This window comes from Glandiceps talaboti, chromosome 1 (assembly GCF_964340395.1).
Source record: "Glandiceps talaboti chromosome 1, keGlaTala1.1, whole genome shotgun sequence".
Classification (NCBI taxonomy): Eukaryota; Metazoa; Hemichordata; class Enteropneusta; family Spengelidae; genus Glandiceps; species Glandiceps talaboti.
In genome coordinates, this window is record NC_135549.1 from 20,637,514 (window position 1) to 20,662,341 (window position 24,828).

General features: G+C 35.2%; 1 protein-coding gene across 2 annotated transcripts in view; it reads right to left on the reverse strand.

Annotated features, from left to right (window-relative positions):
* Positions 1 to 24,828, reverse strand: part of LOC144450871 (NUAK family SNF1-like kinase 1) — a 30,283-nt gene that overhangs the window by 4,548 nt on the left and 907 nt on the right. Inside the window, exons 2-6 of one of the 2 annotated variants that reach the window (XM_078141654.1) lie at positions 21,383 to 21,503; positions 4,099 to 4,250; positions 3,194 to 3,259; positions 790 to 909; positions 338 to 470 (exon numbers count right to left, since the gene is read on the reverse strand). In XM_078141654.1, the coding sequence (XP_077997780.1) occupies positions 338 to 470; positions 790 to 909; positions 3,194 to 3,259; positions 4,099 to 4,250; positions 21,383 to 21,503 (592 nt within the window). Of the gene's footprint in view, positions 1 to 337; positions 471 to 789; positions 910 to 3,193; positions 3,260 to 4,098; positions 4,251 to 16,555; positions 16,660 to 21,382; positions 21,504 to 24,828 lie in introns of those variants that run through there. The other variant, XM_078141725.1, reaches the window with a different exon arrangement.

Genomic DNA, 24,828 nt, shown 5'->3' on the forward strand with positions numbered 1-24,828 from the left:
GAAAAACTCCTGTGGATGGATTGACAGAGGAACATTCTAAGCATTTCACAGGGCTTTTTGCTTCATAGAGAAATAGTTTTTTTGAAAACAATAACTTTAGCAGCGGGTAATACCAACAGCGCAGTTGGAACAAAAAAAGCATGCAATCAACAAAATTTATCGATGTTTAGACAAATGTATTGTGTGGAGTTTTAATAGTGAAGATTTTTGAATTGCTTGATTATTTCAACTATTAAGACATAGTCATCAGTATCTTCAGTTATTATTTCCTACAAAAGCTACATTTTTGATATTTTCATTTTTTGTATGTCATACTATAAACCAAATTTCAACTAACCTGCTGGATTTGGTGGTTCATAGTAATCAGCCTGTGATATCTGTCTTGTTAACCGACTAAAATCACTGTTATCAAACGGCATAGTACGATATACTAGTGCATACAAAATAACACCCAGACTCCAACAGTCCACCTAGCAAATGAAAAAAATATCAACAAAAACTTATCAACTCATGTACATGGATGACTGAACTTTGATGGATGAGAAACAGAAGTTTCTTTCTATACTCTATTTCCCAAAAACTTGAATTTGAACTTCGAAGACATTAATTAAAAAACTTTTGCACATGTAAAGGTGCTATGGTGATATGCAAATAAGCAAACAAGAAGAAGAATCACTCTTTACTGTGAAAAAGAAGACGAGAAAGTAAATTGTTCCGAATTATGGGTTGTATAAATACCTCCTTAGACTGTATAAATGAAAGTACTAACAATTCATTAGAAAGCCCTACCTCTGGTCCATGATAAGGCTGACCAGTGACAATTTCAGGTGATGCATACAGTGGGCTACCACAGTATGTATGCAGTAGTTCATCATAACTAAAAGTACTTGATAAGCCAAAGTCAGCTATCTGTAAAATAAAAAAAAAATAAAAAAAAAGAATAAGAACAGTACAATAACAGTGGACTGACAGTCGATAGATGAACATTTGTATTCAAGCTAGGGGGTTAAGGCTAGGAATAGGAATAGTGGTGGACTCCCTAGCATGAGCCCTGATTTCTGCATATACAACGAGTGGACACTTTTCTACGTATTCTTGACAATGATTTAAGTCAAAATTGGAAAATATTTGAATCTCTACAACTCTTGCCATTTATAGTGTACTTTGTATGGTGGACACTGGAGTAAAGAAGTACCACACACAAATAACATAAATTACACAAAGTGATGTAATCATGGCTACCATATAGGAATGTATCCAATGTCCTCAAATTTAGTTTACACAGGTGCAAGGATACCAACTCGCTGCTAATGTAAGCATAGACCAATAACATGTCACATCTGTCTTTGCTTTTTGATGTACACAGAAGGGATAACATATTATTAGTTATATGTAAATTGAATACTTGTCATCATCAATTTGTGTGCATATGTCATCACTTTGTGTGCATGATGCCATGACTTGAAGATGTGTAAATATCAGCATTTTTGACAAGTTGGACAATTTTCAATTAACCTTTGCAGATTTTAATAACGAAATTAGAACTTTCAAACTGAAGGCTTAGCCCTGACTGATTTCTTTTACACTAAACAATGAGTGTTTTGAACTTTTAGCAATGACTAACTTCTCTGTACAAGGAGATGAATCAGGATGTGGAAACTTTGGACAGAAAAAAAAAATTGAAAGTTCGCCAAGAGAGGTTAAAAGTTGAGATCAACACCTTGGCAGTAATCTATTACATCAACAGTACCCCTGTTGATTTCAGGATGAAATATATCTGTATACTATCGTCATAATCCAGTTACACTACACTCCTCATCCTGGCACTATACGCCAGACTTAGATCACTGTTTGTTTTTTCTACGGTTCCCTTCCTTCATTGTTGCTAAGCAACATCTCTCACGAAAACTTATTCCAGCAGGTTCAATGTTGTCAACAGATGCTGCGAGACTATAGGTGGAACTGAAAAAAAATTTGTTGGAAACTTTTCTAACTTTCCAATTCCTGCATGCACTGTTGTTATTAAGCTGCAACTGAGATGAATGCTCCTGACCAGCAGTTCAATATCACCAGATGCAGCAGTTAGTGGAATTCACCGATTTCAATGACTTCACTGTGTTTGAGAGTTCTAAATTTTGCTGGAAACGGTTCCCTTTTCACTGTCTACTGTTCCGTACCCTACCCTACCCTACCAATTTGCAGACTTGGTGTACACCACAAAGTCATTATACAGTAACTTTAGATGCCCTAATCATCTACGTGCCTTGTCCAGCCTTTTAGGACATTCACATGTACTAATGAGTTGCTAATTTGGGATATAGTTAACTCACATCATGTGTGCTTCAAACACTTTGAAGTGACTTATAGCTAATTGTGGATGTTGTTTGGCAACCATAAACACCCAGGTAGTCAAGTGGCATGATCTGTTCTGTTCTTAGATAGATTTAAAATGGTAATTGTCACGTAGTTCTATCTTCCTATAGCATGATTAAACTGATCTGTGCAAACGTTCAGTCTAAGCTCATGACTTTAACAGTACTTTTTTGTGTCTGTGGTTATCTCTCAAAACTCTTGCACAATTTATGGGAAAGTGACGTTCAGTTAGCTTGATCATACTAATAAGATAAGATATATATTGCAATAAATTTTGTTATTAGTGTTATTTGCAACTGGAAAGGTTACCATGGAAACACTTTAGGTCATGCTCAGCAACTTTCTCATAAACTTGTGAGATTACAGTTTTGAAGTTCAGAGAAATGAAAATTCTCATACACAAACACAAAATCTTCCAAAACCCACTACTGTAATAATATAAATTTCAACTCTGCACAGATGATATAATTTACTTGCAGAGTGAAAAAAATAAGAAGAGAAAATATCTTGCAAAGAGTCAGAAAAAAAAAATTCTATTGGGACAACAACACCTCCTATCACGGGCAAGTGATGTTATCAACCTCTGAGATACCACTCTTATCCCTTCATTTTGAGACCGCAGGTTCAAATTACACACTGTCAGATATTATAAACACTATAGCCTTTTATTTTTAGACCCAAGATTCGTTATTCATCTTCTTGTGACAGCTCACTGATTGTAAAAAACTAGGGACATCTCTGTTTAAGCACCCCAGCTGAAACAACAGAATTTGTGCAAAAACAACAGCACAAAAACAAGAACCAAAATATTTAGACTTACTTTTATATTATAGTCTTCATCAAGTAGTATATTTTCTAATTTCAAGTCTCTGTGGACGATGTTATTCTGTGGATTTGGAATAGAGGAAGAAAAGAGATTTTTAGAACAGCTAGTTGCAGAATTATACAGTAATGGTATTGATGATGAATCAGACCATGTAGATATATTTTGAAAGCACGCATGAAAGTTCGCATGAATTTCAAATTTTTTCAACCTGATTGCCCACTAGCTGATAGCAAAAGCTATCACTTTTTTTGGCCAATTTGTAAAATATATTCTCTAATATCAGACTTGTACCTTCAGTTAAGGTTGTGTGAAATCTACCCAAGTCAGTCAGAATTTTGACTGGAATTCCCAAACAAAATTACTGTACGCATGAAAATCTACATTTAATCAGTTTTACCAGATCATTTTATCCTTCTGTTACTTGAGTTTCAAAAGCACAAAGATATATAAAAAGTTTACAGCGCTGACAATCTAAGCATAGCATTTGATTTGAAGACATAAAACTTGTATGTGTCTACTGAGTAAAATGTCATGCTAAAGCTTGTTAGTGCTGTAGGTATTCAGAAAATATCAACTGAATCGATCAGTTTCTAAGAATCACACATTTAAATCTACAACTGAGTGCACGCGTGTTCAAATCACTATTTTAGAACAGAATGTGTTTTTTTTTCGAAGTTGAAAACTTGCCGGTATGCAAAAAATGCATGAGTAGAAACCTTTGTGGTGATAAATCTAAGTGGTTTGCTATACCAATCATATTTTGTATGACTACCAATTCACCATACTATGCAGAGGTCCGCAAAACTTGGCACCAAAACACTGTGAAGAGATCTACAAACCAAACTTGGCATGAAGCCCTGGACCAGATGTGTGTCTCTAGAAATCCAATTTGAACCTACCCTATGACAGTAATAAACAGCTGATGCAATTTGACGGAAGAATCGTCTACATTCTGATTCGGGTAGTCGTTTAACGGTGTTGAGATAGTCGTAGAGTTCACCACCGTTGGCGTATTCCATGACAATAATGATCTTGTCAGTACTCTCAAACACTATAAAATAAAAGGAGAGAGAAAAAAAATCAAGATTAATATATATATACACACACATGGGTACCAGTTATGTTGTTTATGAAAGTATGAATTTAAAATTCTACTAAAAATCTTTTACACATTTTACTTTTATCCAAACTCACACAGTTTGCATATCTGGAAAGATGCTTCAAGTATCAAACATTTTTTGCAGTGTAAAAATTCACAATCTGAAATTTTTCAATAGAATTTACTGAGAAGTTAACAAGTACAAAAAAATGGCTTGAGTGTAGTTTACATTTCTCTCATTAGTGAACTGCTGTCTGTCTGTCTGTCTGTTTGTCTGTCAAGAACCCTATACCCCTGCTGTCTGTTGTCTGTCTCTGTCAGGAACCAAATACTCCACAATTACCATTTAATTTGGAATCAAAACACATAAGGACAAGAGTAAGAGTCAAGTTTTGTTTGCATAGTATTATTATTCAGTGATTCTATTTTTATCTTTAGACTCATATAAAGAAAGGCTGTTCTTTCACAAAATACATGCACAATGTACTCCTGAATTCAAATGTTAAGGACACCTTTAGAATTTAACTTATATATTCCACTGAAAGTAAGTACAGATTATATAGATTTCCCACATATTCCAAAGTGCAGTGCACACATGTAATTTCTCGTTGTTCTGGAAAAAATACTTTTCCCTTTTTTTTATTTTTTTGAAAATTTCAGAAGCTATAACTAGAGCTGACATACTTCTTGTAGTTTAAACTCTGGAAAAATAGTTTTGCCCTTTTTTTATTTCAAAAGATTTTCAAAAGCTGTTTGCTGTTGCTATACATTTAACTAGAGCAGGCACTCAGCTGATCTGTTTTTACTCTGAAATGTCAATGACTTTGTAATCAAAGAAAACTATACATACTAGGTAAACTTGTTCAACTTGTTTACAAGTCAAAATAAATACAACTACATCACATGAAATTGTCAATATTTGATTAAGGGGAGAGACGCAATTATGAGCCAAATGGTGACATCAGATTGTACCAACCCAAACATTTTTCTGAAAACAGGCTATTTAGTAAATATTATTGTTTACAAGTCAAAATGAATACGACAACAACACCTGAAATGGTCAATATCTGATTTATGGGAGAGACTACAATTACAAGCCAAGGGTGACAAATATAACACCAGAGTGTACCAACAACACCAACCTCTTGTGAAAACAGGTTATCAAGTAATTATTAATGTTTACAAGTCAAAATAAATACAACAACATCACCTGAAAGGGTCAATTTTTGATTAACGGGAGAGACTGCAATTATCGAGCCAAAGGTGACTCAATACTGAGCACCAATCACATCACTAACAACTTTTTGTGAAAACAGGCTATCTAGCAAATATCTGTCACAAGAACCTCTACTGGATCGTAAGAAATTACAATCTAGTAGAAACACTTTGGAATCTCAGTTTTCTGATCTTGATCTGATTATGGGTATCGATTGCAATGTTTGGTGTTGGGCTGCTAATAGACTTTTATCTCTTTGGTGTTGTTTTTCTTAAATTACAGGACTGGTATGATTATCCAAAGATTTCAAATGTTTTATATCGGGTGAAGGTTATTGGAAAAGATGTCTTATATATATGCAAGGAAATAAATATTTGAATATTTTGAAGTCCAACTATGAGTTTCGAGAAACAACTTTTGGAGATACACAACTTTTGGAGGGAGCAAAGTTCTGATTCTGCAGGTGGCTTAGATCATCCCTATTGGTTTGTACTGATGATTGACAGGTGGCTGAGATCATCCCTATTGGTTTGTACTGATGATTGACAGGTGGCTGAGATCATCCTTATTGGTTTGTACTGATGATTGACAGGTGGCTGAGGTAATACCTATTGGTTTTTATGGATGATTGACAATTGGGGCATCTTTTGCAATCTACTGAGTTGACAGAAATGCTAATGGGGTGGGGGAAGGGGGTGGGGTTATCTGGCTTTGAATTCTTTTTGTCAATTATTTACAACATAAACACTGAAATCCAAAAACTATTTTTAAATAAAAAAACACAACTTTTTTCAAAACATCTGGAAAAAGATTTATGTCTGACCTTGCAAATGTTTATCATAATTTTATTCATTGACATAGAGAATCAAGGGTCTGTTAATCTCTGCTTTTCTAAACACAGATAAGTTTGGCTTTATTTCAAGTATTTCCATCATGCAAATATTTATCAATTCTTTTGACACATCTATTCAATTTCAAAACAAAATCTTTTTTATGCACTTTGAATTTATCATAATTTCTATAGATACAAACAGTTATACGAGCATTACAATTTCATTAAAATTTTTCACTTTTATGCAATTTTTTTAACCAAAATTCGGTAAAATTTTAACAAAAGGAATACAGGATGTTTCTCTGCATGCAGTGTAAAAAAAAAATCCCAGCCCTTTATTTCTTGAATAAGAAGAAAAAAGAAACTCTGTTCATGAACAAGTGTCACCGCCACCGCCATGACTGTAGATGATATTGACAGTCAAGACACTTACTTATTCTTTGGCATAATATTAAGGGCGGGTGAAAATTTAAAAAAAATAAAAATATTTTGATGGTAGAGCTGAAAATTTGGGTCGGTCGGGTAATGACAAAGAGAAGAAAAAAAATAGTGTCACCCTTACACAGACAGTAGTAAAAAAGACCTCTATGTCACTTTAATACTTTTAGAAGTGCGAGAACAATCAAAGATAAACCGCAAAAATTAGATAACAATGAAATTATCAGCGTACGACAAATGGGGCAAAGACAATAAATTCCTGTTTGTCAATGTAGCATCAACTCACCCAGCTATAAAGTAGGCATAAACAGTGAAAGCAAAAAACACCGCATTTCACATCAAGTGATCATTAAATAACACGGGTATTTAAAGTAATGTCGATAACACTCTCTACACTTCATAAAAAGTGTGGTATTTTGGGGAGGAGAATGACAGAAAAATGGGTTTCTTGTCACTGTTTCGGTGCAAAAGTCATGAGAAATTTTTAGTTGACCTTTATGTTGGAACTTATTTTTTTTATTTTTTAGACTCTATCATTTAAGTAACTGTTATTGTGTATTGAGGCACCCGGATGTAACATTCTCGATCTAATTTCAAATTGCGTCTTTTTGAAGTCAAAATGCTAAACTGGTCCAGCAAAATATTTTTTTTTTTTTATTTTTTTTTTTTACTGTACTGTGTTCTTTACAGTTATATATATACATATTGTATTCCTTTCTATAGAAAATACACTTCTGACTATTTTAGACAAAAAAGTAAATTCTTATCATGTTGTCTTTATACATTCTAACTACCTAAATGGAATACATTATGAAAGCAATGTGAATACAGAAAATAGCATTGTGGAAAATGGACAACTACTGCACCTACATGTAGCCATTGTTTGAAAAAGAAGTTGCACGAAAACAACAATGTGAAAGGAAATACATATGTATATCGTGAAGAATGCATAAAATATATACATTTCTATAATAGTGAATTTGTAGGAGACATACATCAATTCTTTTAATAAGCTAGGACTGCACTATAAATGGTTTGTTTGATAGATGACAATGTTGTTGGCAGTCAACTATGACATTGTACTAGGATTACCAGTTACCACCCAAGTTTGCCAACATAAATGATCTCCATGCAAGAGAGATAGACCACCACAAAATCCATCCCTCACACACACAAGGGCATGCAATACCAAGGGAATATTAAAACTAGACTAGAATACAAAGAGTTGCACCCATAAATGAACAACAGCTTTGTAACGATAGGTTGCATGAAACGTTTATACGACTATTTTCCACTTCATTGGAAATCGGGCATGCGAGCCAACAAATGTGAAGAAGAAAAAAAGACAGACGGACGTACAGTACATAGGTTGAATTAGCGTTAGGTTTTAGCAAAGGGTCTTCTAAACACAGGTTGATATACACTGCCTGTATCCTACACACTACTAGACTTTTAACAAGTTTAGGTACATCTGTATCACATCACATCACAGCCGTCACTCTACTTCATTACATGATCTTTCAATTCACTTATATACAAGTGACGCCGGCCGACTGGAATCTGTTAAAAACTAATTCTAAGTTGTCAAACTTGCTAACCACACACAAGCCAACCTACTTTTGAAGTTCAGGGATTTGGCCATATTCAGTGGGCAGGTGTTCTTGCAAACTCCCCCCCCCCCCCCAGCCGCCACCTGACACACAAACTGTCCAAACTACAATTATTTACCCAGTCTCCAGTAACAGAATGGGATAACTTGATGCATTATTTTTCATTTTCCATACTTGACATGAAAGTTTTTATTAAGATATTCTGATGCTCTTTCTCTTTAGATTTACGATCATAACACCAACTTCCGGCAGACTTTCATTTTTTTTTAAATTCTGAAAATTTGATAAGGTCAACGTCTCACTATTGCAAGAAATTTAACTACACCATCTTTTTTTATTTGCAGAATACTAAAATAAACATTTACAAATTAGAAATATAATCGTGAAAATACAAAAAAAGTTGACCATCATTTCATTTTATTAACTCAGTGAGTTTTATTCTGAACTTTTTTTAAAAAGTCTCACATTCCAGCTTCGTTTCGTGGGAAACGTTAGCTTATTCAAAAGGTTAAAAGTTTAATTTCTATCTTCAACCTTGAGTAGAGAGCCATTTTTTACTCTTGAAAACTTCAAGTGGAAATCAGGGGCTTTTACTGGCACGATACTAAATATGTTAATTCTCCTTAAACACAGTATCGCTTGTGTTAAACTTGTCATTACATGTGATCAAAATACCGTAAGTATTCATTTCACATCGGTAAACCACTCCCGAAATGTCTTCCAAAGTGAAAAACAATCTTGTTCCATGTTTTATCAGCGAAAGGAAGATTTATGAGAGCAGAGGGAGTGAAAGTTAATGCTATCTCGATTATATGCTTGTATGTTGGCTCTCTTACTTTCAATGGGCGAAAGTTCAAAAGCGACATACTTTTCATTTCATCTTAAAAGAACTGAGATTTATTCTCGTAAGATGTCATAGCTGACTAATTAACCATGCAATAAATATCAACTAAGTATATGTATACATGGTATCAACAGGTTTTCCTTTACAAAAAATGTGACATATTTTTTCTTCTTTTAAACTGAAGTGAGTTGTGGAAACATGATTTGCGGCACTTCAAGTTTTAAAATAAACATGATCCTGGTTTCTGTAATGTGTCTTTTATCTAAAGGTAATTGATGTCATGAAATGATGGGCACTAGTATTGCTGATCTTCCTCCTCCCTTTTCCTATGAAATACCCGACACTGTAGAATCTCTCTCCCACTGGATGTAAGCGCCAAAGGTGGGGGGGGGGGGGGGGGGGGGGGGGTGTCCCTCTGTTCTGCATTCTTCCCATCAATCTGAGTATTGTACAACTCATTCTCAATATAATCCCTCATGGACACCACATTTGTTAATACCTGTTCGATCAGATCATATCATAATAATTCTGAAACTACATCCATCCTGCTCCAACTGATCCAATCGGTTGATGCAAACATATGATACTTTCCCATCTCTCACCCCCCACCCCCACCCCCTCTTCCCCTCTTCATATCAGTACACAGTGTACCTTAGAAGTATTGACAGTTACTCTTGTAAACCATTTAGTATCATTACAACAATTCAAGACCTGGTGGTTGTGTTCAACAACAAACAATACTATCAAGTGCTCCTCAACTGTTTATTACATATCAAACTTTCATAGTAATACAAACCAGCAATGTCAAAAAAAAAACAGGTATTCTCTTATAGTGCTAGGTATGGAAAAATAAACAACATACATACATGACTGAACTGTTAGTTCCTACCGAGGCATTCCGACCACACCAAGCAAAACGCTCTGCATGATGGCACAGTTAGTTTAAAACGCATGGAATGCACCCCAGACATGAACCTGCATACGGTGTACAACTTTATATGTTTATTCAACATAAATGGTCCCAACTCCTTCTGAAGCTCTGTATTCTTCTAAACTATCAAAGTGTAAAACAAACAGGCCCATGGTGAACATCCTCAGGAGATTGTCTGAAAGGCTTTCACTTCATTAAGTTCTTTTTCGACTCAAATTCTTTTCTAGAGCCCTACTTCAGTGGGTTAACAAGACATTCTCTGCCTCCAGGGATGTCAACAGCAAATTCTTCCAATGACAGCAGTGGAATTTTTACCTCGCAGTATTTTAATGTTTTTTTCTTTTTTGTTATAAAGGAAAAACACCATCGGAGCAGAGAAAGTTGGGAAGGAAGGGACCACAGGTGTAGATAGCAGGATCAAATTACTGAATTATCTATTCTCTATGGACAGAACAAGGCACATATGCACATGTTCTGAAAATAACTTGCTCTGTTTCACTCATCAGAATTTAAATATAGCTGAAGGGCAAGCTTGGACAATGTCGTCCTTACTTGACTTGCTGTAACAAGGCAGAACACTGGTTAAGAAAACTTGACCCCTGTATGTGTACAACATGAATATAAAATTCGCAATTTTTTTTTTTTTTTCATCCCTTTGGTTGTCATTAGCCACAATTTTGACATCATTATATTCACACAGACTTTTTCTCTATATTCAGTCTAAAATGTAGTACAAACCAAAAAAAGTTATTTTTGTTTTTGTTCAACTTTTTGGTGGGTAACTCTGAAATTTTGAAATTATTCTATAGACAGAGAATTTTCCTCAATATCCTGTCCAAAAATACTATAGAATTGTACCAAAAAAATTTACAGCTAAAAAGAAACTTTTTGGCAGGAAAGTACTTAAATTATTGACATTGTTTAGAAATAGATTTTTTCTACATCCAGTCCGAAACATTTTGGAATTGTAGCAAACAAGAATTTTGGCGGGAAAATATTTGCATGTAGTACTGTTGAGTTGTAAAAAACAGCTATGTTTATACATTATACTTTTGACAGACATGTTCCTTTGCAATAAATTGTTGAGTGTAGATTTAAGAGCCTATAGGAAGAAATAAACCACAAAAATTCCAGCATTGATAGACCTACAAATGAATTGTATCGTGCATCATCGCCTATTTTGTTAGAACATAAAAATGTCAAACCACAAAGAAATGGCAAGGAAACAATAGAATGGCCATGAAACTTGACCATCAGAAATTACTGAAACCAGAAACAAAACTGAAAAGCAAGGAAGACAAAAGGAACAATTCCAGGAATTTCGAGTTTCAAACACAAGGTCATTTCATCGGGATCTTCCTCTCTGGGTCCCAAGGATTTTCACAAGGATTTTTGTTATCAATAAAGTGGAACAAATAGTCATAAACTACACATATGAGGGATTTTATTTCTTGTGTGGTTAACCCTGACAGCCAACTCAATGAGACGTAATTTAGATAAAAATTTGACACAGACATGCAGTCACTTCCGCACGATAAAATATTTCTTACGCACTAAGTAACGTCTTTACAGAAAACTTTTTAATCCAAGTATGTCAAAGTTTGCTGTAGCTCAACTAACTAGAAAATAAAACAGCAACAACGTATTTACCTTTTGTTTTCAAAATCCACAAGAATGCATCTTAATGCAGACCTTTATGTACATTTTTTTTTTCAAAGTACAGCAACCCCCGCTAGGCTACCCTACCCTATACCTGTACCGTACAACAGGCATGGTGGGTGTAACTTTTAATTCTTTAAATTCATTCTAAATAGTAATAATACCGCAACAAAGCACTCGACAAATCTGTGGTAAATTCCATCCACCTGGAATCCCAATTTGGCTATTTTCTGTGCAATGTTTTTTTGGGAGGTGATATGACCTGTTGAACTCGTAACAAAGCTATCCAGCATTCCTCTGTCAATGACTGTCTTACACTGCATGGCATGCCAGAATTATCAATGCTAAAATGATGGTGTTTAGTCTATGGACGACTACACAATAAGCTTTCTAATGTACTCTCTCTAGACTTTTAGTACCCCGAGACACAACTAAATTGGTGCTATTGAGATTGTAGACATGTCGTCGACTATATCCTATTGGATAGAAATCTGTTATATAAACTTCTTTTTTTTTAGAAATCACAGCCACACATACAGCCGTGCCTTTAGCTTCATTAAAACAGGTATTTTATGCCAGACAAGAAATAGCAAGACCAAGAAAAACTCAATCATTCTCTACATAGAGTTGAAGCATATCTGATGATCTCAGATCTCAGACAAAATTTACTTTGAGTTTGAGTGCCATAAACATGAACACAAGGAAATTGGAATAATTCACAACAAATTGTGTTATATGTACAAGACTAAGAAAGATTTACTACAATGATTTACTTGCTTGAGTTGAAAAGCATGGCAACTTCACACCACTATCTTCAAGATGATAGGAGCATGCACTCACTTCTTTTACTTCATAATTCATTACAAATTTAAACCAACAAGTAGAAAACAAAACAGTAAATTATATATTTGTACATCATGTGTTTATTCCTCTCAAAAAAAACAACAACCAAACTAACAAGAATTTTGGTTCAATTTTGAATGTTAACCTATGAAACATCCAAAATTTCACATATCACACGATTCTGCCAATTTTTTCACAATTTTATTTCATTTTTTTCATTTTTTTTCTAAAATAGTGTCCATTCTTTCCCATTTCACTGACCTCTCTGAAGTCCAATCTGTGGAATTTGTCAGAAACCCTGATTTCAAAATGGAAATACCAAGACTTCCCTTTTTAGTATTTTTGGAACTAATCCAAGCCGTGCATTCCTGTAGCCAATTTTCTCTCAAGCGTTGTTTGCAAATAACTTTTCTTGTCGTGACCCGTACTTCTCGGGATACAAATAACATCAAAAGGTGAGCCACGGTACACATGGTCAACCAGGTGTGTATCAAGAATAGTCCGTACTTCGAGCTAGACCATTCTGAATTTTACCCTACCTTACTACAAACTCAATTGTTCTGCATACTTGATATTGTCTATTTACATGTATGTTAAAGTTCTGTCTACTGGTGTCCTTACATTGGCTACCAGTCAGCTACAGTGAATTTCACAAAACCATACAGCTTTTCTGTTTGATACAACCACCCAGAAAACAACAAGAAACTGCATATGCCACACTTCAATATCAAGATCGCATTTTTTGCTACATTTAGTCTAAATGAAATAAACCATTTCAATGTGTTACAACTCCATGCAGACATTTGGGCACCAATGTTTTCTTAGTATCAAACACCCGATGAAGGGCACGTAGTAAAATGTCCTTTGCGATGTTCATCTGTATGGTGGCATGTGTAGTTCATTTCTTAGACAAACTGTAGCAAGAATCTACTCATTCAATCTTGCTATCTTAAAGTGAAGCATGTCCAGTTTCTTATTGGTTTCTGTGTGGTTGTATCAAACAGAAAAGCTGCACGGTATTATGAAATTCGCTATATGTATGAACTCGCATACAACTACTAGTCCAGTGCTATCCTTCATTGAATCATAAGAGAGATGATTCGATACCACTTCGGCATTTGGACTACTTCCATACCAACTACTGTAGAACTCTTAGACTAGCACATCAAAATTTTACCCTCTCAACAAACTAGGCCGTTCCGAGCATTGCCCTCTCAAGTTCGACGTCCTAAAATTCATGGCCAGGAAGGTGTCCAATTTAGAAAAATACCTAATAAAACTCATGGACTACAAGTAGTTTTACCAATTTTACCTTCCACTACGAACTAGGCCATTCCGAATATTGCCCTATCAAGTTTTACACCCCTAAAAATTCATGGCCAGTCAGGTGTCCAATTTAGAAAAGTACCTAATAAAACTCTTGGACTGCAAGTCATTTTATCAATTTTACCCTCCACTACACAACTAGGCCATTCTGAACATTGCCCTTTTCAAGTTCTTTGCCCCATAAATTTCATGGCCACTAAGGTGTCCAATTTAGATAAGTACCCCTGGCCAGTAATAAATTTCTACAAGACTGTGTAATATCAAAATTTACCCTCTTGTACGATCTAGGCTACTCCGAACATTGCCCCTTTCAAGTTCTTCACCCCTAGTAAAATTTCACAGCTGACCAGGTGTCTAATACGAGAATTAAGTCCCCTACTAACTCAAAGCCTTTTGAGTCTGATGCCTCAACTACTTCAATTACAAAATTAAGACCACTCAGTATTTTGCCCTTCACACAGTCTCAATACTTTTGCCCCTAAAATTCACTGATCGTCTGACGTGAACCCTAAAAATAATCAGTGCAGTACTCCCTACATACAAAGGACAGTCAGTGTCACTGTCTCACCCTTATACTAACGAATAGCAGTCCGATATGTTGACTTGAAAACTCAAATAACTTTTACGATAAAATTTTGACATTATCATAATATTATACTTGTTGACAATGACTAAAAGAACTTGAATCATCATCATCAGTATTGTAACTTCAATCAAATTTTGATCAAAATCCAAAATTATTTCTTATAATAGGATTTACAATGCAGCAGTCTCGAAAATTAAAATTGTGACAATCCAACGTCGGCTGCAACTTTACATTAAACAACGCGTTAACGTGTTAAACTTTAACACAGACAACTTGAAATACTGGGGTTATCTTGTGCGTGTCAAACTTGTTGTTTTGCTTCAGTAGGAAAACTGAGATAACCAAGTTAGTGTGCTAGTTTTGTGTATTCAAGGCCATTGTCAATGTCCACAATAACCTTGACAATAGATTAGATCTCCCTAGACCCCAACAGAGGTAAATATTGACCCTTAAATGACCTCGACCATCTCTCTGTGTACTCAGGCACAGACAGAGACTCAAAACATAGTGGATAAACTGACCACTTCGTTTTTATTTACCATCTGTCATAAAAACCCATCTGTCGTGTCAATCTTACTTTTCCATTCTCCTTGTCACCTCATCTCGCTTCCATCTATCAGTACATCTTGACCTAGACAGAGAGACTGCAGTCATATGTATAACTGATGGCTAAATTGACCAATTTGTTTTTATTTTGCCATCTTTTATTTCAGTTTTCCAGTCTATATGTCACCACCTTGTTCTCATCTGATAGAAAAATGAAGCCCAGAGACTTGACTATCAAGTCTGTCGCGAGTCGGTATGTCAAGTCAGATAGCCAACTCCCTGAGCTTAGGAAAATGAGACTCGCAGAGATAAAACACACGCAAACATGAACAAGAATTACTTTTGTAGTGAATGTCAATGCAAATCTCACCTGCTTCTGTATTGAATTATTTGGAAAACACAATTGGCTGCAAGCCTCAAAGACGATCACCTGATTATTAGCAGTGACTCTTCAGTGCGCTACCCCTCAGTGAATCATGACAACTTGGTGCCTAGATCGAGTATTCACAGATATCGTCCAGTCACATGAAATTACTTGGCTGCACTCATAATTATGGACAATGAAAGTTTGTTTTGATCCAGTATACAGTCTACACTAATAAATCATAGCCAATGTTATTTTGGTGTGTTCAGTGACTGTGACACACAGACAAACAATTGTCCTTGCCACCAGTCATAGCAGTTAATTGGCATAACTGTATCTAACTATTACCTGTAGACTAGTGATGCAGCAAATGTTTTTGTATTCAGGGAGGTTCATAAAATCTAGGGGAAAAATCCACAACAATGTGTTTTCTAAACCACCTCGGGTTAAAACCAATTTTTCCTGATTTTTACTGAGATTTTATTGCTTGCAAAACTACTGTTCAATTTGACCTGCAAATTTAATGTATGACAATTTTTTTTCTGATAAACAGGCCAAAAATTGAAAGACATTTTTTTTTAATGTACCTTTAACAGGAAGTCAGAACATAAAACGATTTTACTCAATGTATTCAATGCTTGTCAGCACGTACAGGATATTAAGCAAGTTACTCATGCATATAATTTCAGTCATTCTCAAATCACAAAAAATACTGTCTGTGTTTTTGTTAAGTGTAGTAAGCAGGTAAAATCTACCTGTAAGTGAGTTCCCCAGTTATTCTAACAGAGTACCTTGCCAAAATAATGGTACAAAGAATAGGAAATTATTCCAGTTTTACTTTTAACGAATTTTTTTTCCTTTCTGTTACTGGAGTTCCCTAACTTTAACGAAACAAAATAATGATTTGGTTCTGTAAAAACAATAGACTTAAAAACTCCAGAAAGCGTAAAAAAAAAAAAATTAGTCGGTCCTGGAAGGAGATATTGACAGAGATAAGATGTAATAAACATGAAACAATCACAGTCTAAAATCCACATATCCACAGGATGATGTCATACGTACGTGTAACACTGAAACTATTCCATGTTCTTATCGTCTTGGAGATCTTTCAACTACTGCATTCTTAAACATCCGTGTACGCAAATCAAGGTGGTAGTCTTTTCACTTCATTACCTTTTAGTCATTTATTTTCATTAAGATGTTTTCAAAACAAACTCAACACGCAATATGAGTGCCAAGATATTCTATGAATACAGGTGAACAACTCACTTTGCGTTAAAGATGTCTGAAAGGCCCGGACATTTGTTATCTGTACGGCAAATATCCCAAAGGTAAAAAACAAAATGACGTCAACTTCTTCCCTACTACAAACAGGGGTCTGTGTCTGTCAGTGGAAGTAAACAAGTTGCACAGAACTCAATACAATGGTGGTACTATTCAAAATATTTATGTCAGGTGTCCTTTTGATAGGTGGGGTATTTGTACTGTTATATATGATAAGTCATTAACCCTTTAGCTGATCTACGACCAGAAATTCTCCGAATCAACTTCTTATTACCGGTATATGAATGAATCTCATTCATCCATTTTTTTTTAATCGATGTGGTCAATGCACCGATTTTTACAACTATCATCAAATATGTCCGCTCATTGCACTTTGAACATATTATTTCTCTCAATACCCAGTAAACGCTGAAGAATTGACAGATAGTCCGGTCTCCGGATATTCAAAAAAGTCTGTTGGATAATTTACATATAAAATGAGCAAATATTTTGATGGTACGATACATAACACTGAAACTAGTCCAATGTTCTTATCGTCTTGGAGATCTTGCAACTACTGCATTCTTATAGCATCCATCATTTTTATGCAAATTAGTAATATCGTTTTGTGTATGATGGGCAGAACCTGGTCTGTGCCACACTATCACAGTATCAGCCAGCACTTGTGTGAAGGGAAGGCCAATTGAGGGCTGAACGATTCAACGTATCTTACAATCTAACCAAAATCAATTTTCATGTGGTAAACCATGATATGAAAACAATGGAGACAACAACAACGCACTGGGTATATGCACTGGGTATATGCACGCAGTAAAATAAGTGTTTAAAACTAGCCTAGACAGGTTCAATCAGGGTTCAAGTTCATGTTCTGACTCACGTTTATATATTAAAATACAATGACTCTGAATAGCCCTGGTAATAACAAAGATTTGTTTTGGAATTTACTTATTATTTATTTACCTCTTTTTGTATAAAATAAAATAAAAAATAGAAACCTTGATTTAAACGACTTATTGAACTTTAAATGAAAACATCCTTAACATGTTAAAGTTCACTTTAAGTTCAAACAGGAAAAGACGAAGTAATTAATGGCAGTAGGTGTTATTTACCTTACACCCACCACCCAGTAGCAGAATGACTAAGAAAGTCAATACCAAAACATAGACAGAGTGCTACTGGATAGATTGACAACTGAGGAGAGAAGTCAACAGGAAAAAGACATAGGTGACTTGGATCGCCATTACACAGATAAGAGGAAATCAATATTTTGTATAATCTAGATTTAATTTGTTTTGCTGACTCACTATAAACAGGTAGTTGTGGTACGTAATGAATGACTAAATAAATAAAATGAACTATCATAACAGACAAGCCAACCAACACATTTCATAAAATTATTACAAATGTAGCCTACCCAGGGCTAATGGAATTCATGCAGATGGACACACACACACTAATTATGTGTTTGTTAATGTATCTGACAGTGTGTCAAATATGCAAGAATTACGTGTCACGAATTGATGCAAAGAGAAACACTGTACGATATACATGTAGTCCAGAGGGACCCCGCCAATGCTACTGCTATTTCAGTGACCCTAACGGCCATTTTAATTTTTTGAGGACAGCGAAATTCAAAAATAGAAGTAGCATCAGTCATACCTCAAGACTATAGGTAGATTAATACAAATGTAGTCAATGCGATCAAATCTCTCAACTGACCAAATTTCTCACTATTGAATGCATAAATTATACATAAATTTACATAATCAATCTAATTCTAAATGTGGCTTCCAATCTTTCCAGTTTTCCTGATACAAGTATTTGTAGTCCAGAGACTTAGCTATCTGACTTGAAAATATCGTCTGTTAGAATAGTCCAGCCAGTGTGTTGAGTCAGATAGCAAAGTCTTTAGGCTCAAGAATTTGAAGCTAATGGCTTGAAAAACTGTAAGAAATTTTTGGACGAATTGAATCAATTTCCATAAATTCCAAATGTATATGATGAAATTGAAGTTATGGCGATTTTTTCTCTCATAACTCTAAAATAACTGTATGTTTGTGTAAACTAATAAATTACTAGAACTCGATTTATTTATGCAATAATGATTTATGAGTGTGGTTTAACACTGGTTGCAAAATTCCCAGACGGGAGACAAGCATTTAGCAGACAGACTCCTGTGATTAATGGAAACAGTGAGCCAGTGAATGCAATACCTTTGCAATCCTCTAAATTGCCAAGATACGTAAAACTGGACATTCACACAGTTCAGTCTTTGTTAGCTCAGCTCAAAACCATTACACAACCATTACTCATGAACCGTTTTTCTGATTCTTTGGAATGAAATGTGAGGAATTAATAGCGTATTATGGTCAGACTTAGACAGCTGAAAATCGTTAATCGCACAAAGGTTGTTTCGGTCAGTCTCAAAGTTTGCTGACATTTAGTAACTCTTTGTGTGAGTTTGGCAATCGGGTGATAAATGGCTGTCACAAGTCAAGATAAAATCCATAAAATATGTCTTTTTAATTCAAAGGTTGACCATCTGTTAACCTTATTTGTGTCCCGTCTTTGGCACTACCATAATAGGTATTAACCGGTCACCTGAACAGGTATATATCTTATTTGAGAAATTTGTAAATATTTTTTATGTCAAGCTCTATTGATGATAATCTCATATAAAAACTCACAAATTCAGTTGAATTGAACCAAAATGCGACTATTTTTTACCAACTTTTGTAGTTTTTTGGCATTGTTCAAAACATGAATGAATGGCTTTAGTATACTTTATTTATGATCGCCAAAGTGGAGTGTCCTTTCAGAGTGCAGGGAACAAAGGATATTGAACTCTGATATGGTACATTTTCAGTTTTTTATGTCCCGACAGAAAAGTTTCTAGATAATTTCTGTGAAAATGAACAGAAACCGTATGGTTTTACTTTCTAAGAATTTGGGATCACATAAAAAAAGTGATCCAATAAACCAGGACAACAGACACGAAAGTCTTTGTAAGTCTGTCGAAAGCAATAAATTGCTGTCATTACCAAGGCTAGGAATGTTACTTTTCAAATACATCATAAAAAGAAACAATAAATCAACACAACGGAAATGTTCTACTTCTGGCGTAGCAACCATTGACTGAAGAATAGCCCCCATTACAGTACAGGTACCGTACCATCAACACTCACCTACACAAATACCTCGATGATATCAGAATAAGCGTAGGTGTTTCGGAATGAAAAAAATCATTAAGTCATTTCTCATTTAAAATATTGCAGTTGTGTGGGTGTTAAGAATTTAAATGAGATTTTTTTTTTATCTTCCAACAAAAAAAGTCTAAAGTCTAGTGTCTCATTGGATAGGTTCGGGAAAGTCCCACAGGAGAAATTTCTAAAAATGGCACAATATTCTGAGTAATCAAGTGAAAGGCGGGGCCTACATTTTTTACCGATTTCGTCATTCTTTACATTATTTCCTAGTGGTTTTGAATTGATTGATGTGGGTCCGAAACCACTACAACAAACAAAACAAAGAAAAAAAACTACAAATTTTTTACACCCACGGTAATGAATTCAATATGGCTGCCATTCAGACTCCAAAGTTGTTGGACAAAGTATACAGTTCAGTAATAAAAGGTTCTCGAGAAACTCAACAAATCGTCAGTAATTGTTCAATGAATCGGTATTAATACATCTTAGATTTGAATATAAAAGTAAACATTCCACCTTTTTAATCTCCACTATTGTAATCCAATATGACACATCGATGAAAGTGAAGGATGAGTGTGAGAGTGGGAACGGACACAATCAGACTTGAACTACTGAATAAGTTCAAGTGCACAAAGTTGGTGTACCTTTACTTATAATCATCATAATACCCCCCACAAATAGTATCAGATGTTCTGATAATAAGTTTGCCAAAGCTATAGAATGTACACAAGGAATTTTTTTCATAACCAGTGAACTGAAAGTGCTCTGTTGAGTTTATATCAGGAAGGCAGGAGTGAAAAAAAAAATCTACAAGTTAAGAAACACTCGTTTTACTGAAAATCAAACCAGCCAGGTTTTTTTGAGTCACAAAGACAGATGGACATATGGACAGACGGGCGTCTGGCATCTATATGTGTACCCTTTAGTATATTTTGAGTTATGTACACTAGTGTAGAAGTGAAACCCAGTCCTGTTTTTTTGAAATTTTTGTCATTTGTTTGCACTATTAATTTCCTACAACTGCATTCTATCTGTCAACATTTTCAAAATATTATGCCATCAAAAGTTACTGGTTGGATTCGGTTGGGTTGAGAACCACAAATATTTCTAATTTTTACTAAAAAAGTTTGGTTTTGAGTCAGGCATGAAGCATCATTTTATTTGGACTCAGACAGATGAGACGATCACAAATTTCAAGACATGAAGTGGGTGATATGATAGTGCATACGGTTCATGGAGGAAACAGAGTTGAAGATATTACACAATGTTCTGTTTTCTCATGCAGGCATACCGGCTTACAGTTCATGAAGGAAGTGGCATGGAAGTTGCAGCTGCCTGCATTGGGACACTGGGAAAAGGAAACACAACCACAGGAATGATGCACTATGATGCAACTCACCTTCCCGGATATTTATAATATGAGGATGTTCCAGGGATGACATGATTTTGATCTCTCTCCGGATTCTATCCAGGTCTTCTGGGTTCCCAACTTTTTTCTTCCGGATGGTTTTGATAGCCACCTACAGAAAAACCACACATGTTACTGGATAGCTTCATGTTCCGTGAAAGTCGTATAATGTTTATGGACAACCCTATAAATGTCAACTTATTTATTTCATTGACAGTAGAACAAAAGTACTGCTATAGAACTAATTGAGACACAGATTTATAGCATCTTAAAAAGTGGAGGCCACCATATGCAAGCATTTGAACTATCATTATTTAATATTGAACTAAGCTTTTGAGTTCAGGGTAAACTATCAATCCTTCCCCAAACAACTGAGATAAAAATTAAGTTAAATACTAAACCAGATAAAACTATGCTGCAAAAATGTGTACCGCTTGTGTGAGTATTAGCCATTACTCTACCCATAGACCCCCTCCCCCACAGTATATCCCCCTCGTAATTTTTCCCAAAACTTGTTTTCTTCAAAATCCTATGAATTTTTTCTGTCTTTCAACTTTTTGTAATTCATGGGGTGTTTTTTTTTTTATATATTTCTGTGTATACACAGTCTCAAAAACCAGAGCATGTATTTCTACTAGAGCACATATTTCTGTTCATGCAAACTTTGGCAAGCACGTTTTTTGGATGGTGTCGTAAAGAGACTGGTTGTTTACGGCGATGTGTATACAAAATGCATATGGCGCAATAAAGACTATCTGAATATCATATCTAAGCAGGGAGGGTGGGAGACGAAGACTAAAGTAAAGTCACCTTTTTCACCTAATTGATACAGTGTTAATGTTAAACATGTGTTTTCGGATAGAAGACACCTGATATAAAGTGAAAACCGAGCCCCCAACCTGTAAACAAAACACATCCTAGTAACAACAAAAAAGTGAAAACTAATCCGTATGTCTCGGTGGGAACCAATCATCAAAAATGAATCGCATGTTTAAAAATAGCAGACTTAGCAAGACCTTGTGTTCGTGCAACTAGGGAATGCATTTTTTACAAGGGTTGAGAGCGAGCGTGGCAGTGAGTGTTTATACGTTGTAAAGTCTGTGTTTAGTGTGTCTGTTTATGGTAACAGTCGACAACTGACACTGAATCATCTGTAAATGAGTACTCCAACTTCCAAGTATTTTGTTTTTTGCATCCTAGTCGTATAACTCATCTTACACTAAAAGTCTGTCTATAATCCGTTCTCTAATAGCAACACTGAAGTAGACTTCTTCCTCATTAACACTTTTCTCCATTTTGTCTACTGAGAATTCGTTTTTTCTTTCAAAAGTTTGTAAACATTGCTCCCAGACACAATCGCCAGATTTAGGAGGCTTTCACTGTTTTCTTTTTATAATAACCAATTAATTACAAGTTCAATACTTTTATCCCAGTTGGTCGTCTGGCTTGTTAAAATGTATTTGGTATCATTCCATTACCATCAAACGAAAACATGCAATACACCAAAACCATTGGTCTATTCCGCTTTACAATACCGACTACCTAATAACGGTCATTGTGCCACTTCCATTGGACAACTGTCTCTGTGGGATATTTTCCTGTCAACGGATAACCTTGGTTTCTTTTAGGGTAAGGGTTGGGTTATATTTCTCATTTACTAATTGGAAGAGTGTGTGGTATGATCAGTATGACTTAGACCTGATTTACTTTTGAAATCAGAATCTTTCTTTTAGTTTTCAGGTATAATCCAGATCCTAAAAACGCTGTGACTTCAATACATGTAAAAATTTGATTATATTATCAGAAACTGAACTGGAAAATCATTTTTTACACATATTTTAGTTCCTCCAAAGAAAAAATAGTCTGACTGAAACCACACAGGTTAATTATAATACGATGGCAGTTTAATACAGTTCTCATTCATTTTTGAAAAGTAAATAATTGAAACGGTGACTGTCACATGTTTCAACACATATTGGTACCATTGTGAGCCGTCCTTGTGCCCTATTTATCTTATGCAACATTAACTAAAACTGTACAGGTTTATCACGGACACACTGACTTGATATCTCACTTCATAAACTTAAAGTGAACCCTGGAAAAAGCTATCTGTGTTGTTTTGACAGCTAAAACTTTAACCTGTGTTCTCCCTGAACAAAGTACCAAGGGTGTCAAGCCCCTCTTGTAATTTGTGAGCACCCCCTTGATAAAAAAGAAATCACACTCCAAACCACTTCATTTTATGCAAAAATGGTATCATAACGGTCAATGAGCCAGCCAAGACTCTCCCCTTCCTGGCTTCTAACTGGCATAGCGTTACTGAACACTACTGAGCCCTCTTGTGAGAACATTCTCTACAATTAGAAAGATTGAACCTACACAACATACGTGGAACATACTCAAGTTTTTCATGCCATTTCATTTTCCCACTTAAAATTGATAATTATGTGTTCTGTTTGACAATGGTTACACTATCTCTCTCTTCCTAAATATTTCTTTCCCCTTCATTTTGCACCCCCACTCTCAGCCTATCCTTTTCAAATTTTCAGTAATACTGCAAAGGTCCAGTATGACGTCATCAACTTTGACAGAACTGCATAAAGACTTCAAAAATTCTAATCAGACATTTTGACATACTTATCGGCTGTGGTTTGGAGAATGCGTATATCAAAAGTGTTTGATTGAAGCCTAGCATTTGACAGTCCTCGACTCAACTTAAATTTAGGGAGAATGTTAAATGACAAATCACAGACTTAAAAAATACTGTACTGTTTCATTCTTTTGTTGTACACATGTACCTTTATGCAGACATTTTAAGTGAACCCCTCTCCAAGATCTATTGGTTGTACTTATTGTAATTGTAAAGCGCGTTGAGCACGGAGTGGGAAAGCCGGCGCTATATAAGAACCCAACATTATTATTATTACTAAATAATCGATAATAAAACATAAAATCAGAACTGGGTTTAAACATTCTGACCACGTCCTTCGCGATCATTTCCTTGTTGAAATTCAAGGTGTGCTCACCTTGTGTTCGTACTCGTAAAATGTCAGTTGTGTCACGGTCGACGGTCATGAGCTCTCTGACAAATGAAAATGACGTATGCTATCTCAGTGGACAAGACATAACCGGGTGTGAACGAGATAAGGGTTATCTTTTATATTGATTGTACACAGATAATGATTAGAGAGGTTGTATGGATCAGTTTTGTCGCACGTGAGAGCGAACCTGTATTCATGAAGTCCTTCATACCTCCATGCTGTATTCAAACATTGGCTTCTTCATAAAACTCTCGCTAAAAAGGATTTTATTTTAAGAAACCGCTCATCTATTTAATATTTCAACACACAATTTTTAAAATCATAATATCGGTTATAAACTAAACTACTAGTAGTACTACCCCAGTATGTGCAAGCAAGATTTATCTCATTTGATAC